Source organism: Oncorhynchus keta, chromosome 5 (assembly GCF_023373465.1).
Source record: "Oncorhynchus keta strain PuntledgeMale-10-30-2019 chromosome 5, Oket_V2, whole genome shotgun sequence".
Lineage (NCBI taxonomy): Eukaryota > Metazoa > Chordata > Actinopteri > Salmoniformes > Salmonidae > Oncorhynchus > Oncorhynchus keta.
The window spans coordinates 20145896-20162755 of record NC_068425.1 but is presented as its reverse complement, the minus strand read 5'-3'; the positions used below and the strand labels follow the sequence as shown (position 1 = coordinate 20162755).

The following is a 16860-nucleotide window of genomic DNA, read 5'->3' as shown; positions in this document are numbered from 1 at the left end:
TGCCACAGCCGTGCTTCTACACCTGCATTGCTTGCTGTTTGGGGTTTTAGGCTGGGTTTCTGTACAGCACTTTGAGATATCAGCTGATGTACGAAGGGCTATATAAATACATTTGATTTGATTTGATTTGCCTGTGTTCAACCTTCCCAAGTTCTCCCATGTCACCCCGCTTCTCGGCAGGCTCCACTGGCTTCCAGTCAAAGCTCGTATCCACTACAAGACCATGGTGCTTACCTACAGAGCAGCAAGAGGAACTGCTTCTCCCTACCTTCAGACTATGCTCAGACCCTACACCCCAACCCGAGTGCTCTGTTCTTCCACCTCTGTGGTTGTCCCACCTAGCTATTTTAAGATGAATGCACTAACTGTATGTCGCTCTGGAAAAGAGTGTCTGCTAAATTACAAAAATGTAAATGTAAAGTGCAGGGGCTAACTTTTGACTCAAATTGAAAGTTACAGATTGTCATAATAGGGTGAAATAGTAATATTTTGGAATTCAGTGGAAATAAAGCACTGACTGCCATATATTAGTGTTGTCTTTTTACATTAAGTGTATTATTACACCTGCTTAAATGTATAATTTATTTATTGGAGAGAAGGCAAAGCCTTCCAGAGTACATTTTCCCCAATTAAGGCATACTGTCACCCTGTCAGTCTTCTTCCACAGACCTGCCAGGTGAACAACTGAACCCACACGGAAGGGTAAATCTGGCACAAGGAAATAAACTCCACTCACTCATTTATTTAGAACCAAATCTACAAATTTAGCTCATTTATAACATGATCCGATTTTTCATCCTAAAATGTTATCATGACAAATTCTTTAAATCCCATCTACAAAGGGGAGACAACCACCACCATACATGTCAACAAAGCCATGTAAACACTGCTATGGTGTGTTTGAACTAATTCTAGCCACAGATCACCTAATTCCATCCTTTTGGTTAGAAATGTGTTTCCCCTTGCTGCTCTGGATGTAATAGTGTTGGGATATTTTCTAGCCGTTAGTGAGGAGTGCTGCTGTATGATGTGTTTGCTGAGGTCACAGCAATGAAAGAAGGTCGACTCCCCCAGCCATCAGAGTTAGAAGCGTGAGCGGCACGAAATTGTATTCAATGAAAGACAGGTGTCAGTGACGCCTATTCATCCCAACAGTGGAAACAGAGTGGTGCAAATGCTTCCTCTTGTGTGCAGTGGACACAGGATCAGTGCCAAAGACCGTGGTATGGCATTATGGCAATAATCACACAGTAATACAAAAGGGCCTGCAATTACTATCGTCATTCATTATGCTTTGTTTACAATGACTGAAAACAACTTACTGTCACACCCTGATCTGTTTCACCTGTCTTTGTGCTTGTCTCCACCTCCTCAATGGTTCACACCATTGGGCTGTCGATTATTGTTCCAATGTCCGTTGGTCGTGTGAGTACCTGTGCTGTGTTTTGGCTTTCGTGCCGCTTGTATTGCACAGATGATTTACGGGTTTCGTCCCGTGTGGTATCATTGTGTGCGTGTATGTTACGGGTCCCGTCCCGGTGTATTTATTCAAGGTACTCCTCGCTCTTTTGTTTTGGTTTCTACCCAGTGTTTTGTATGTGTGTTTGTATATGTGTTTGTTTGGTCTTCGTTCCCACATGACACTCTGTAATTTGGGTCAATAAAAAACCCTATTACGCATTCCTACGACTGTCTCCCGATCCCTTGATTCCATCTTGACACTGCCTGCCATTCTGTACATTTCGGACTCTGCTCTGGATTACTGACCTCTGCTTGACCTGTCGTTTGCCTGCCCCGTTTTTGTAATAAACTTTTGTTACTTCGAACTGTCTGCATCTGGGTCTTCTCCTGAGTCGTGATACTTACTGTACATTCATTGAGGTGGACGGACGATTCCATGCCACACCATCTTCCGTACTGCTAGTGAATGAGTGAGTTGTCGTCATAATGTACACCATAATTTGTGTCGTTTCAGTCATGACAGTTATTCAGACAGCATGGACAAACCAACAAAGTGGTCCCTTAGACCTTTGACTGCTGTTTAAAAGAACAGTATTACAATGATCAATGTGCCAAACAGGGCATTCAAGTTGTTGCTGGATGGATTTTTCTCAATTTTGGAATTTAGGGATCATCTACATCAGCATGGAACCACAGTAAGTCAGTTCACCAACCAGTGCAAAATACAATGTAACATTTGGACCTAATGGAAAAATTCACCATTGTCAAATGCATTCTTCTCATAGCTAGGCTGTGTTTGGAAATCGCTCTGTTTTTAATCCCTATATCATTTAAACCAGTTATGGCACCAGGTCACTAATTTTACAACCTCATTTTACGTCCCCACTTACAGGAGGGGGCCACTTCCTCCCCCAGGCAGGCTCATGTCCAGTAATGCCATAAAGCCCTGTCTGTAACCAACTAATCTGTTTACTAGACATCCCATCAGAGGGGACTCTCACCAGTCCCCACAACACCTTTCACCTCTCACCAGGACAAGGGGAGGGACATTTACATCTGTAGATCCTTATTTACTGGCATAACGGCCCATTCCGGTTGGACACACAGCAGCACAGAAGCTCTCCAGATTAAATCCACTGTGTATTTCATTAGCATGCTACCTTGTTGTATGGTTCTGCCATCTCGTGAGAATGTCAAAACACGGACATCCTCATGTTATCATGTGGTCTCAGCTGGGTCACAGATGTGAAATAGATTTTATTCATTTTTCACTTTTTCTATTATTGTTGCATTGTTTAAAGGTGAACATGCAAGTAAGAATGTCATTGTACTGTGTACAGTACACCACAATGTGTTCCTGTCCATATGACAAATAAACAACTTGAACTTCAACAATTACCACCATATAGGAGTAATCATACACAGAGACCAACATTTGTTTTGAAAAATGTAATGAGTGCTTATTTGGAAGTTTATTGAAAGAAATGGCTCTCACAATACTGAAAAACAAATCAAAGAAAGCTCTTCACCAAACATGAATTTAAATTATGTGTACAGCAACTCTTGAGAATCATAGCATCAATAAAGAACAGGTAAATGTGTACAGTACAACCTAGACATTTTCTGACTTATAAACTATAAAATATAAAAATGTTCTACCTTTACCATAAAGACATAAGAACATGTGTTTGTGTTGTTGTGATGTGAATTTCTATTTAGCACCTGGATCTGTAGCATCTCTCGAGATCTGGCATGTGTGTCAGCCACATGTCTAGACTTGGCTGTAGGAGCCAGGGAATCGATAGTTGGAGTATGATGGTGCATCTTTGGAGTCACCGCTGGAGGCTGCAGGGAGCAGCAAGAGCCCTGTAGTGACATCTTTTTTGCAGCGATCCATTGCCTCCTTGTATGAGATCTTCTCTTTCGTGATGGGGTCAATCAACTCTTTGGTGTGGGCAGACTTGTCTTGGAGGTTCTTGGCTACTGTGCTGTTGATTATCTTGGTGTTAAGAGCATCTTGGACACTGATGCGACCAGCTTTATGGGGGTTCACCAGCCCCCCAGTCAGGTACTGTGCTTCCATGTACCTCACGGCACTATCCTGAGGTATCCAGCCTTTCTCAGCCGCTTGCCCTACTGCGAGACGCTCCTTAGTCACAGGATCCTCCACTCCAGTGAAGGCCTTCTGAGCATTCAGCAGCAGATGCATGTGACTTTTGTCAATGAGACCCAGCTCAACTGCTTTGTGAACAGAGAATTTGTCCTTTCTGTTGAGGTCGACGATGCCACCCGTGGCTGCCTGTGCCTCCAGGAGCTTCTGGGCTGTGGTTGGGTCAATAAGGTTTCGAGTCAGTGCACTACGTACAGACATACGACTGTTGGTGGTGGAGTCCAGCACCCCAGAGATTGGGAAGAGCTCATCACCGCTAGAAATATTCAGGTTGCTACTGCTGCCGTATCTATTGTTTGTTAGACTTGAGTAGGAAGACCTTAGTGATGATGGCATTGTGCTCAAAGAAGATGACGCAGTGGTATTTGTCGGTGTCCTTGGTGTTGCGATTGGACCAATGTAAGGCTTTGGTCTGGAATCCCCAGCGACCAGGAGAGCAAATTCTGAGATAGGCATTTTACCCTCCTTGTAGCGGTGCAGATCGGACTGAGTCAAGCGGCCATCCTTTAGAGCATTCTTGACAGAGAACTGCTTTCCACTCTTGCGATCCTGCAGAATCGAGGTCTCCCCATCTGGACCCATTGAGGTGATCTCCTCCCAGTCACATTCTAGCTCCTGAAGGTGGATGTACTGGTTGCGGTCAATCAGACCCTCTAAGTAGGCATCATATGGTGACATGTCTTTGCCAGTCTCGGGGTCAAGGATGCTGATTCTAGTGGAGAGGTTGGTCTCTCTGGTGTGTGTCTCAGAGTGGTCATCTTTCTTAAGATTGTTCTGCAGCTCCATAATGTAGGTCTCCTTTTGGTGTATCCGGTCTTTTTCATCCAGGATGTCCTTCTCTAGACGTTGTACCTCAGAATCCATCTTGAAGCCCCTTTGCCTGTTCATCTGGTTTCTCTCACTCATCAGCTTGGATTGCAGCTGGAACGATATGCTTAAATCATGTTTCTCAGACTCCAAAGTCCTCAGTGTTTTGAGGAGATTTTCCTTCTCTCTCATCAGGGAATCTCTATTGAGGGTGATACTTGTTTCTTCATGAGAGGTGCTTGACTTTGTGGTCTGGAGCCGGGTCACTTTGGTATTAAGTCTCTGGATTTCATCTTCTTGATCCCGTCTGGAACTTCTTTCCTGCAACACTAGATCTCTGAGATGGTCCCTCTCAGCCTCCACATTCTGGTCCTTCTCCACCCGAATCACCTCTTTATATACAGTCTTTTCAATGGACTTTTCCTTGCGCAAGATGTCCAACTTGATCTTCAGGTTTCGGATGTCCCTTTCCAACCGACTGATTTTGGTTTCCTCCATATCCATGTCTGTGCGTAAGCCACTGGTTAGTTTCTCAAGCTTGGGGTCTCTCTCCACTTTGAGAACTTCCTCAATAATGATCTTCTCCGCAATGGGTTGAGGGGTATTGTCAAGCTCAAGGATGCGAGATTTGATCTGTCTAAGCTCTGTTTCTACTTGGATTTTCTTTTGCCGGTCGTCCATCAGTGCCAAGTTTCTCTCTTTCTCCTCAACCAGGACTCTCAACTGTCGAACTTCCAATTCCAGTATTCTACGGGATTTAACTTCTTCATCCAAGTTCTTGTTCAGCTTTTCATACTCCAGGAGTTGTTTTGGATCCTTCTCAAGACGCACCACTTCCTGCATCACAATCTTCTCCTCTGGTTTCTGCCTTTCCACCATGATGTACTTGTTCTGCAGGTCAAAGACAGTTTCCTCCATGTTGCGTCGTTGCTGGATTTCCTCCCTCACATCTCTCCTCAGACGGTCAGCCTCCTTCTCCAGTAGGGGGTCATTTTCGTATTTGACTACCTCTTTGTTTACAAGCTTTGTCTCTAACTTAGACTTTTCAACCTTCCATTCATCTCTCTCTTTGCGCAGGCGGCTCAGCAGATCCAGGGTGCTGTCATATGAGACCCGCAGAAGTGAAACCTGGTCATTCAACCTCTTGATTTCCCTGATGACCTCTGGGCTCTTCTCCTCTTTAATCACTTCCTGGGTCACTTCCTTGTACTCCGACTTGGGTTTCTGGGAACGCAGAATTTTAAGATCTACCATAACTGAGTCGATTTCTTTCTCTAGATCAGCGTGGTTTCGATTGGAGTCGTGCAGCTCTTTCCTTAGCCTCACCAGCTCCACCTCTGTCTCAGGGTCCACCCTGTAGATCTCATTGACAATCTCCTTGACCTCAAGCTTGGGCCGCAACTTCTCCACTTCACTGTAGCGGATCTGGAGGATGGTGAGTTCCTTCATCAAATCACTGTTCATCTTGTTCTCCTCTTCCAGGCTGGTGTGGATAGTCTTAACCTCATCAATGAGTTTTGGGTCCTGTTCCACCCTCTTCAGCACCTTGGTAACAATCTTAGGCTGGATAGTGGGAATGATCCTCTCAAGTGTGTTGATTTGGCTCCTAGTGCGGAATATGTCATCATTGAGGGACTTGGATCTTAACCCCTCCTCTGAGATCTCGGTCTGAAAGGTCAGAACTGCTTTCAGCATCTCCGGGTCCTTCTCTAGTCTTATCACCTCCTTTTTCACTACTCGCTCTTTGATAGTCGGTCTCTTCTGTGCCAGAACTGTGATCTCAGTCTTCATGTGGACCGTCTCTGTATCTCTCACCTGGACCTCCTGCTCCAGCTTGCGCATCTCCTCTCTCAGCTTGGTGGCCTCCTTGTCAAGCTGGGGGTCCCTCTCAAACTCAGTCAACACCCTGGTCAACAGCCTAGGTGTGACATTTGTCAGCTCAGTCTCCCGGCGGATGATATTCTCATTGACAACCTTTATCTCTGTCTGGGTGCCAGAGTGTTTTATAGTCTCATCTTGGATTCGACTCTTCAGGGACACCAGGTCACCCTCTAGTTTGGGGTCACGGTAGTATTGCACAACTTCCCTCTCCTCCATTCGTTCCACACCTCTACGGCTTTTCAGTGAAATAAACCTCTTTCTGTATGTTGCTAGGTCATTCTCAGCATGGGAGCGCCTGGTGGTCTCATCCGCCAGCTCTCTCTTTAGAACGTCTGTTTCCTCCAGGTCTTTCTGCTGGCTCTGCAGCTGCCGCTGCTGTTTCACCTCCACCTGGCTCACCTTCTCTTCATTCTGTTCAGAGCAGGTAACAGTGGACAATATAGTTTAACCTATACTAGTGTTTTTTATAAGGAATTACAGAATCCACTGTGTTGATGTTTTACAAAGTAATTGTGTCATACCTGGGCAATTATGTTCTTAGCGAATCCCATCTTGTTGAGAAGCTGATCATTCTCTGCAGACACCTCTGAGTAGAGATTCAGTAGAGCTCTTTCCTGAAACAGAAACATACAGCCTCTAGTCAGACCATGGATCTTGAATCAATGCCCAAACTTGAATGCAAATTAAGTCAACTATAGGATGAGGATTGTTGCAGTCTCTCAGGTCTACAATACCTTTTTAAGCACAGCGTCAGCCATGGCGGATGTGTGACGTCTTTTGCTATCTTCATCATCCACATCTTTCAGTGTACCCCGGTACTTATCAGATTTGGCCTCATACTCCTACGAGACATGGTGAATATTTATTTTCTCTTTTAAGAGCAACATTGACCAAAAACCTTCAACTGACATTTTTAATGGTAGCTCTGATTAGATGTATTTTTTTAACTCACATTGAGGACATTCTGCAAGTCACGGGACTGTTTCACTGCTAGGCCCACATCATCTGATTTCCTTTTTATGTCCTCCACCACTCTCTGAAAAGAAAGCAAACACACAATAAGAACAAGAGAATGTACTGCAGAAAACTAACGATGTTCATAGCAGGGACAATTTTTGAGATAAAATAACACAAAAATAAACCCACAAACCTTCTGAGAGTTCTGCTTGGAGTTAATTTGAGAAAGTCCATCACTTGGATTGATCGTATTATTAGGCAGGTTGGTCAAAAATAAGTTCAATGATTGGACAGAGCTCTGGAAGCCTTGATTCTTATTGGTTGCCTCTTGTAGCAGAACCGTTCTATAACAATAGATTTTTTATTAAGCATCTGTATATCATAGACCACAGAAGTAACCACAGACACAAGACATATATAACTGTGACATAAAAACTCAGAAAAAAATAAACGTCCTCTCACTGTCAACTGCGTTTATTTTATGTGTAAATATTTGTATGAACATAACAAGATTCAACAACTGAGACATAAACTGAACAAGTTCCACAGACATGTGACTAACAGAAATGGAATAATGTGTCCCTGAACAAAGTGGGGGTCAAAATCAAAAGAAACAGTCAGTATCTGGTGTGGCCACCAGCTGAATTAAGTACTGCAGTGCATCTCCTCCTCATGGACTGTACCAGATTTGCCAGTTCTTGCTGTGATATGTTACCCCCCACTCTTCCACCAAGGTACCTGCAAGTTCCCGGACATTTCTGGGGGAAATGGCCCTAGCCCTCACCCCCCGATCCAACAGGTCCCAGGTGTGCTCAATGGGATTGAGATCCTCACTGGCCATGGCAGAACACTGACATTCCTGTCTTGCAGGAAATCACGCATAGAACGAGCAGTATGGCTGGTGGCATTGTCATGCTGGAGGGTCATGTCAGGATGAGCCTGCAGAAAGGGTACCACATGAGGGAGGACGATGTCTTCCCTATAACGCACAGTGTTGAGGTTGCCTGCAATGCTGTGAAACACCGCCCCAGACCATGACGGACCCTCCACCTCCAAATCGATCCCAATCCAGAGTACAGGCCTCAGTGTAACGCTCATTCCTTAGATGATAAACTTGAATCCGACCATCACCCCCCGTGAGACAAAACCACGACTCGTCAGTGAAGAGCACTTTTTGCCAGTCCTGTCTGGTCCAGCGACGGTGGGTTTGTGCCCATAGGCGATGTTGTTGCCGGTGATGTCTGGTGAGGACCTGCCTTACAACAGGCCTACAAGCCCTCAGTCCAGCCTCTCTCAGCCTATTGCGAACAGTCTGAGCACGGATAGAGGGATTGTGCATTCCTGGTGTAACTCGGGCAGTTGTTGCCATCCTGTACCTGTCCTGCAGGTGTGATGTTCGGATGTACCAATCCTGTGCAGGTGTTGTTACACGTTGTCTGCCACTGCGAGGATGATCAGCTGTCTGTCCTGTCTCCCTGTAGCGCTGTCTTAGGCGTCTCACAGTACGGACATTGCAATTTATTGCCCTGGCCACACGTGCAGTCCTAATGCCTCCTTGCAGCATGCCTAAGGCACGTTCATGCAGATGAGCAGGAACCCTGGGAAACTTTCTTTTGGTGTTTTTCAGTCAGTAGAAAGGCCTCTTTAGTGTCCTAAGTTTTCATAAATGTGACCTTAATTGCCCACCATCTGTAAGCTGTTAGTGTCTTAACAACTCTTCAACAGGTGCATGTTCATTACTTGTTTATGGTTCATTGAACAAGCATGGGAAACAGTGTTTAAACCCTTTACAATGAAGATCTGTGAAGTTATTTGGATTTTTATTAATTATCTTTGAAAGACAGGGTCCTGAAAAAGGGCAGTTTCTTTTTGCTGAGTTTAGCTGTGTGACAGATTGGGTTCTCACCTCTCCTGTAGCTGACTGTTGACGTTGGCATAGCGGTTCTTCAGGTGTTTGACCTCTGTCTGCTGGCGGCGGATGTCTGGGCAGTACTCATGGAAGCCCTTCTGCAGGGAGCTGCTCAGCTGCTCTGTGGACTCCAAGTCCCTGCTCAGCTTCAGCATCTCGTCCTGCTTTAACGCTACATCCTTGCGCATGTTCTGTTTGTAGGACAAGGGAGAAACACATGGGACTGATCAAAGAGGATGGGTCAATCGAAACAAAACACTCACTGCAACTTGAAAGAGTCCATCATAATGACATGATGTGTGATGAACTTTAAGTGGTCATATGACTGAAATACTGTTACCTGAAGCTTCTGGATGCGTGTCTGGAGGACATTGGGAACATCAGGGATGGCAGCATCTTCAGCCAGCTGCTCCTCAAAGCCAGAGACTGAGTTGTCCACCGTATTGATCTGCCTCTCCAAGAACATGGAAGCTGTGGCTCTGGTCAAGATTTAAAAAAATTGTGAGTGAGAATCATCTTGAGCATTTGGATGTAAATAAAATAAAAACAAGCAAAAAATCAGAACATATAGCTAACACAACCTTTACATAGGTTTTTATTTATTTCACATTGTAAACTAAATTCTTACTTTTTGTTGTACAGGTCACAGAGGACGTTGGTGTCGTCAAACTTGTTGTTAAGACCACTCAGTTTGAGGGACAGGGCGGAGGTGGTGGGCCCAAGGGGCTTCTGGGCCAGGATGGGATCCATATCTCTCTGGACCGCTGCCTTCTCTGCCTCCAGGTTCCTAACAGTCAGGGTGGCCCTCTGCAGGGCAAAACACACCATGGATATCACACTCTGGAACCACACTGTCCATTATAATGATGCTATGTAGCAGGCTGCAGTGGTCTGAAATAAAAAACAATCCCTTCACCTCATGCTCCTTCAGCCTGTTGGCCAGGTCACATGTGGGGTCACTGCGATCCAGAGGGGCCCTCAGCCGGCTCAGAATGTCCTTCTCACTGTGGTCCAGGTTCTTTCTGATCTTGTCCAGCTGGCTGGCCAGCACTGTGGTCTTTGGGTCCACTGGGGCATTAGCCACAGGGGCTGAGGACAAGCAGAGGGCACAGTGAGAAATAAGGGGACAGGAGAGGGCCACACTGAGTCTAGTCCCCTGTATCGACTAGGGTCCCACTGTGAGTTCAAACTAAGTGATTTCTGCTAAAGTTCTTAGCAAGTGGAGTGATGTTCCACTCACCTGCTCTCACTGAGCGCACCACCTCCACACCGGGGCTCCTCAGGGAGGCCATCAGAGTAGTTCTCTTTCTCTTCAGGTTAGAAAGCTCTCTTTCCAGACTGGACACACAAACACACATTACAGTTCGCCTGGGATGGTGGTTAAGTTTTGGGTCATTGTAATAAGGAGTCTTTTTTTCTCTCTCTTTACCTTTCCACTTTCTCAAGTGCCTCCGTGTCTGGCGGTGGGACCAGGAAGCAGGCCCCAGGCAGGGTTTTGGTCTTCCCAGTGCTGGTCTGGACCTCCCAGTTCTCATCGTCTAAGTTGGACTTTAGCATGAGCTTCTCTGCTTGAGACACTGAGTCCTAAGGGTGACAGGAGTTTGCATCATTATATTGTGCTACAGCTGTCAATTGACAGGACATTAGCTTGCCCTTTAACTTCTCAGAACTCTCACAATGCTATTCTATGAAGCTATTTTCTACCTCTCCATTGGTCCATTCACACAGGGACACCACAGGGGTGGGTTTGGTGGGGCGGAGACGCCGCAGCTTCAGAGGGGCGATGGTGCTGCTGAACTCCCTCAGGGCTACTAGGCGCTGTTCGTTCCTCTCTATCGCTCTCTCATCACCCTGAGGATATGAGGTACAGAAGATATTAGAGAACATATTGAAATAATGCTTTACGTCATAGAAACGACTTAACTTAGATACAAAGAATAAACCAAATCTCACCTCAAGCTGTAGCAGGATCTCTGGGTTGTTCTTGTTGTTCAGTGATTTGGGGTCCAGATTAGAGTTGAGTCTCTTCATGGACTCAGACAAGGTCTCTACATCCAGCTGGTACTGTAGGTAGGAACACACATAGGAGCAATGTTACATTGAGCCATGACAATGAGCCATAAGAAACGTCCTTTCCCAGGGTTAAGAGATGACGTACCTTCCTGTAGTTGTCTATGTTGTCAAGGTGTACCTCCTGGCAGATACACAGGTTTAGGAAGCTCTGCCACTCGTTCTGCAATGCTGTGTGCCTGAGACAAACCGCTGCCCCATGGAAGTGCCTGAGACAAAACCAGTCAGCATACATATTGCCCCATGGAAGATACAGAAGGACCAGAGTAGATGATGTGGTGAGTAACTCGATGTCCTATACTTAAGCTATTACAATGGGAAAGGTTTATATTTTGTAGCCATATAAACATACCCGTATTGTGGAGCTGGCAGGGTGCTTCATTTCAACGAGACGATCCCCATCCATCTGTAGCTGGTTGGTCTCGCTCTCATGTGTTAGCAGAGTGTTGTTTTTGAACTTCTCGTACTCCATGCGCACCCCTGGGGGGTCCAGCATGCGGTCGCTCCAGTCCTTCCTGAGGATCCTCTCCTGGTACTCGCTCAGGTAGACCAGCTCCTTACTGCAGCCCTGCATGTAGTCATACAGAGAGGCCAGGTACCTGTGTCTCCACAGGGAGGCCTCCTGCACCACACAGCATGGGGAGAGACAGATCAGTCACACCTGGACTATCTTATAGTCAACGATGGAGAGATAGCACAGGCACAAAGGTTAAAATACAACCACAACAGTGTAGCATTCTGAGCCCCTTTGACATGTCAGAGCCATACTTTAATGCACACCCAGATGTATTACATAACTTCTGGACTCACCAAGAGATCTGTGTACTGTCTCTGAATGGTAGACAACTTTGCCTGTGGACAGAAAACAAACCATGATAATCATTGTTTCGAGTTTATCCCTAGTTTTGGTGAGATTCAGAATGAAGAAAGCAGCCGAGTGCTTTGTAGTCGTTACCGGAGAGCCAGTGCTGCTGCGGTTCATTTGGGAGCCGTAGGCCTCGATCTCCTGGTGCAGGATGTTATGAGAGGCAATCTGCTTCTCCACATCAGACAGGTTGGGCCCGTACCTCTCTGCACATATTTGCTTCTATAACACACAACACAACACACAGGTATAGTAAATCCTCTAGAGTTCAGCTGTATGTTTACCTCAACCACATGTCTTGTTAACTTTGCTTGGCTGTTTTCCCCCTGGGGATAATAAAGTTTTGTACCACTACTACTACATTCAGAAAGATATGTTCCTCCAAGGAACTAGGAGCTAATACCAAAGGTTTGGTTGCACTAGCAGAAAGCGGTGGTCAACCAAAGTTGTTATATAATGGCAGGACAGTACCGTCTACGGTCATACTGGTCTTGAAGAGAGTGTTACCAAGGATATGGCAGGCTCACCTGTTTCTCCTCCAGCACCTGAGACCAGTCAATCCTGGGAGTGAGCTCCACCTCCTGCACTGCCTCATACAGGTCCCGGTACATGGTACAGTCCTTGGACCAGCGGTCATGGAGGTTTCTCACACTGAGGACCAGAAAAGAAGGAGAAATAAGAGGCATATTGAAAGAGGGAAAGAGTGTGTGTGTGTGTGTGTGTGTGTGTGTGTGTGTGTGTGTGTGTGTGTGTGTGTGTGTGTGTGTGTGTGTGTGTGTGTGTGTGTGTGTGTGTGTGTGTGTGTGTGTGTGTGTGTGTGTGTGTGTGTGTGTGTGTGTGTGTGTGTGTGTGTGTGTGTGTGTGTGTGTGTGTGTGTGTGTGTGTTCTTGCTGGAACTCACTCAATCTCTATCTCTCCAGCCTGTGGGTGTGAAAGCTTCTTGGCCCGGTCCACATCCAGAAACAGATCCTTCAGCAGCCCCTCAGCCTCAGCTAGGATCTCTGTATTCTCCTTCTGGTGCAGTAAGGGCCTGTCCTTCTTGTCATTCACTGTGTCCTGGAACAGAAATGGAAAGCCACTCATCATGACACATTTGTGTTGAATTGCACATTGATAAAATATCTGTGGGGGGATTGAAAAGTTTTTACTTGATCAAGTGGAATTAAGGGGTGTGTATTTCATTAAGTTGGGCATTGTAACGTGTTAGGTAAAAGTGTATGTATAACTGTGTAATTACATACACAGGCAGTGTATGGGTAGGGATGGTAGGACCTCTTACCTCAGCCATCAGCTCCTCAGAGCACAGCACATTCTTCTCCACCTGGTCTGCATTGCTCTGCATGCGCGCCACCAGCACGGCCACATCATTACCTTGGCTCCTGGGAAGAGAAAAGACAAACCTCCATTCACATCAGTGTAATTGGCACATTGTTGAAACCAGTAGCCCTATCTAAGAGAGATCAGTAGAGCAACCTGAATGTTCAGGAACCAAACTCCAGGTTTGGTAGAATAATCAAAATGAGAACCAGACTCCAGGTTTGGTAGAATAATCAAAATGAGAATCAGACTCCAGGTTTGGTAGAATAATCTAAATGAGAACCAGACTCCAGGTTTGGTACAATAATCAAAATGAGAACCAGACTCCAGGTTTGGTAGAATAATCTAAATGAGAACCAGACTCCAGGTTTGGTAGAATAATCAAAATGAGAATCAGACTCCAGGTTTGGTAGAATAATCAAAATGAGAACCAGACTCCAGGTTTGGTAGAATAATCTAAATGAGAACCAGACTCCAGGTTTGGTAGAATAATCTAAATGAGAACCAGACTCCAGGTTTGGTAGAATAATCAAAATGAGAACCAGACTCCAGGTTTGGTAGAATAATCTAAATGAGAACCAGACTCCATAGAATAATCAAAAGAACCAGACTCCAGGTTTGGTAGAATAATCAAAATGAGAACCAGACTCCAGAATAATCTAAATGAGAACCAGACTCCAGGTTTGGTAGAATAATCTAAATGAGAACCAGACTCCAGGTTTGGTAGAATAATCTAAATGAGAACCAGACTCCAGGTTTGGTAGAATAATCTAAATGAGAACCAGACTCCAGGTTTGGTAGAATAATCAAAATGAGAACCAGACTCCAGGTTTGGTAGAATAATCAAAATGAGAACCAGACTCCAGGTTTGGTAGAATAATCTAAATGAGAACCAGACTCCAGGTTTGGTAGAATAATCTAAATGAGAACCAGACTCCAGGTTTGGTAGAATAATCAAAATGAGAATCAGACTCCAGGTTTGGTAGAATAATCTAAATGAGAACCAGACTCCAGGTTTGGTAGAATAATCTAAATGAGAACCAGACTCCAGGTTTGGTAGAATAATCTAAATGAGAATCAGACTCCAGGTTTGGTAGAATAATCCAAATGAGAACCAGACTCCAGGTTTGGTAGAATAATCTAAATGAGAATCAGACTCCAGGTTTGGTAGAATAATCAAAATGAGAACCAGACTCCAGGTTTGGTAGAATAATCAAAATGAGAATCAGACTCCAGGTTTGGTAGAATAATCAAAATGAGAACCAGACTCAGGCAGAACAAAAAGTAGTCCTCAGCCCCTCCCATCCAACTCCACAAAGAACTGTCAATCATCTACACTCATCTAGCAATCAACACATCTTTAAGTCTGTATGTTCTTGTACTTATTGTTCTGTCATTCCTACTCGTAGTCGCTGTTATGAAAGTCAGCTAATTATTCGTACACACCCTCACATTGATGGATTATTGAGGAGTGTCCTCAGGAATGTACAGTGAATGGGTGACATAGCACATGGAATTCTACTGATGTCCCCATGAATCGCTTTGATCCAAGTTAATAGCTGATGAATGCAATTACAATCCAATGGGACAATAAATGAATAGTGATAGTGGGGGGAGAGATTTACTGTTTTAACAATGTGGAATCCAGTATCTCATACATGCCTTGTTGAAAGTTCTGAGTCATTAAGGCAACTGCTTATCTCTGTTAGTATATGTGGTAAAATGACAAAGTCTACATAGCTGTAGAAGCCATCTAGGTTTGGCAGACACATCCTTTCATACCCTGTGACATCCTAAAGAAGTTTAAAAGGAGTTAGATAATGTATAGCTACCGTACCAAAGCAAACAGCACACACATGTCAGGGTGAGTAGGAGTGTGACAGGCAGACACTAAAGGGAAACCTAAAAGTCACCCTGCTGGTTCTATAAGATAGAGAGCTGAAAAGGATCCAGACTCTACACCCTGTCGCTCCAAGACACACCCCAGTGTAGGAGTGATGTGGAGGGTGTTCCTGGATGTGGTGAGGGACACAGTGTTCAGTGATGTAAAGGAATTGAAACATAATCCTCAGATTATTGATTTATCAAGGCACACTTGAAAGGAACATAGTACATATTTCACAAAATCATATAATCTATTAATCTCTCCGCAACTTTGTATATACACAAATCTAATAGAACCTGTTTAAGCAACAGAACACACAGTACATACCCTCTTCTCTATATAAACATAAATCCTGAGCCTTCCAGCGATGTACCGAAACACATTCCACATCTGCTGTCTGTCACTCACTTCTGTGAGATCACACTTCTTCAAACAGTGCTTTTATGTGCTCTGGGCTCTTTGTTACCGGGCCAGGCTACTTTAGTGTAACATAGTATTATCCATCAGAGCTATTGTTGCTCTGTCTACATAATTAGTCAGAGCAGCCATCTTTGAATACTGAGAGCAATGTGGAAGTTCAATGCACCTTCATGTCACACCCTATTGCTAAAGGCACACATCAGTGGTTACATACAACACAGTCCAAAAACCAGTGAGATTACTATTTTCTCAGTAAAGTTAACAGATTGTGACAGTTACTACAGAAATGATTGTCTTGTCTCATCATTAATCAGTGGCAGATAAGATTGATTTTACACTTATGTAAGGTAGCAATGAGGCGTTACGTATACTAAGTGCTCATAGATCAAATCTGATACTTCATCTAAATCATCTCCTGCATTTTCATGGAAAACTGCAGACTCTTAAAATACACTATCCTTCCAAGTTGGACATAGAAAAGACCAGTCAACAAATGCCCACATGTGCAGTGGACTAGATTCCAGGTCGCCCAACAGGGAATACAAGCAGGCTGAGATGAAGTGAAAAAGAGAAATAAGAGACAGAGAAAAGAGAAGGAAACATGACACATCAAAGTTCAGGCAACGGAGGGCAAACTCACTGGGCCACTTTCACCAGGTCGTACTCCTTCTTCTTGCTGAACATCCTGGGAGGCTGTGCGTTCTGTCAGTCCCAGTGCAATTACCTTACTCCTCACTGTACCTCTCTCTCTAGCCGTGTCTCCTCTCTCTAGTTAAAGAGCAGCCACCTGCCTCAGCTCCACCCCAATGAACAGGTGTGTCATCATGAAGGCACTAGACCAGAGGAACAGACCGGGTAGACCTGTTCCTCTCTCCTGTCCTCCATCCCACTCTCTCTCTCGCTCTCTCTGTCTCTCTCTCACTTTCTCTCCATTCCTACACACCTGCATTCCTATCTTTTAATATATTTACTTTTCCTTACCTGGGCATAATCAATAAAGATCGTTTTGTTATAGACAATGTTGAATAGGCACTGCTTTTCTAAATCAAGGGAATCAACACTAAGAGATACACATTATTATAACAGTGTGATTCCTCATTGGTAGAATTCCAATGGAG

The 16860-nt window shown here is 44.7% G+C and overlaps 1 protein-coding gene and 1 long non-coding RNA gene across 7 annotated transcripts; one reads left to right on the top strand and one right to left on the bottom strand.

The window, feature by feature from the left end:
* Positions 1 to 2895: 2895 nt before the first annotated feature.
* On the bottom strand, positions 2896 to 16539 carry LOC118384194 (envoplakin-like). Its single transcript, XM_052519032.1, has 21 exons — positions 16383 to 16539; positions 13400 to 13499; positions 13022 to 13176; positions 12648 to 12771; positions 12211 to 12342; positions 12066 to 12107; positions 11604 to 11877; positions 11344 to 11426; positions 11139 to 11249; positions 10890 to 11036; positions 10615 to 10769; positions 10426 to 10523; positions 10102 to 10274; positions 9814 to 9992; positions 9526 to 9664; positions 9183 to 9376; positions 7470 to 7620; positions 7272 to 7355; positions 7054 to 7161; positions 6841 to 6933; positions 2896 to 6730 (listed from the first exon to the last, which is right to left on the bottom strand). The coding sequence occupies exons 1-21, from the start codon at positions 16424 to 16426 to the stop codon at positions 3233 to 3235; spliced, it is 6084 nt and encodes a 2027-aa protein (XP_052374992.1). The 5' UTR covers positions 16427 to 16539; the 3' UTR covers positions 2896 to 3232.
* Positions 13506 to 14955, top strand: LOC127930044 (uncharacterized). Of its 6 annotated transcripts, none has more exons than XR_008136605.1 (3): positions 13506 to 13656; positions 13768 to 13989; positions 14119 to 14955. It is a non-coding gene; the product is annotated as an uncharacterized LOC127930044 (long non-coding RNA). The 6 variants fall into 6 exon arrangements; XR_008136602.1 differs by having other exon boundaries at positions 13694 to 13989; XR_008136604.1 differs by having other exon boundaries at positions 13506 to 13730.
* Positions 16540 to 16860: the final 321 nt, after the last annotated feature.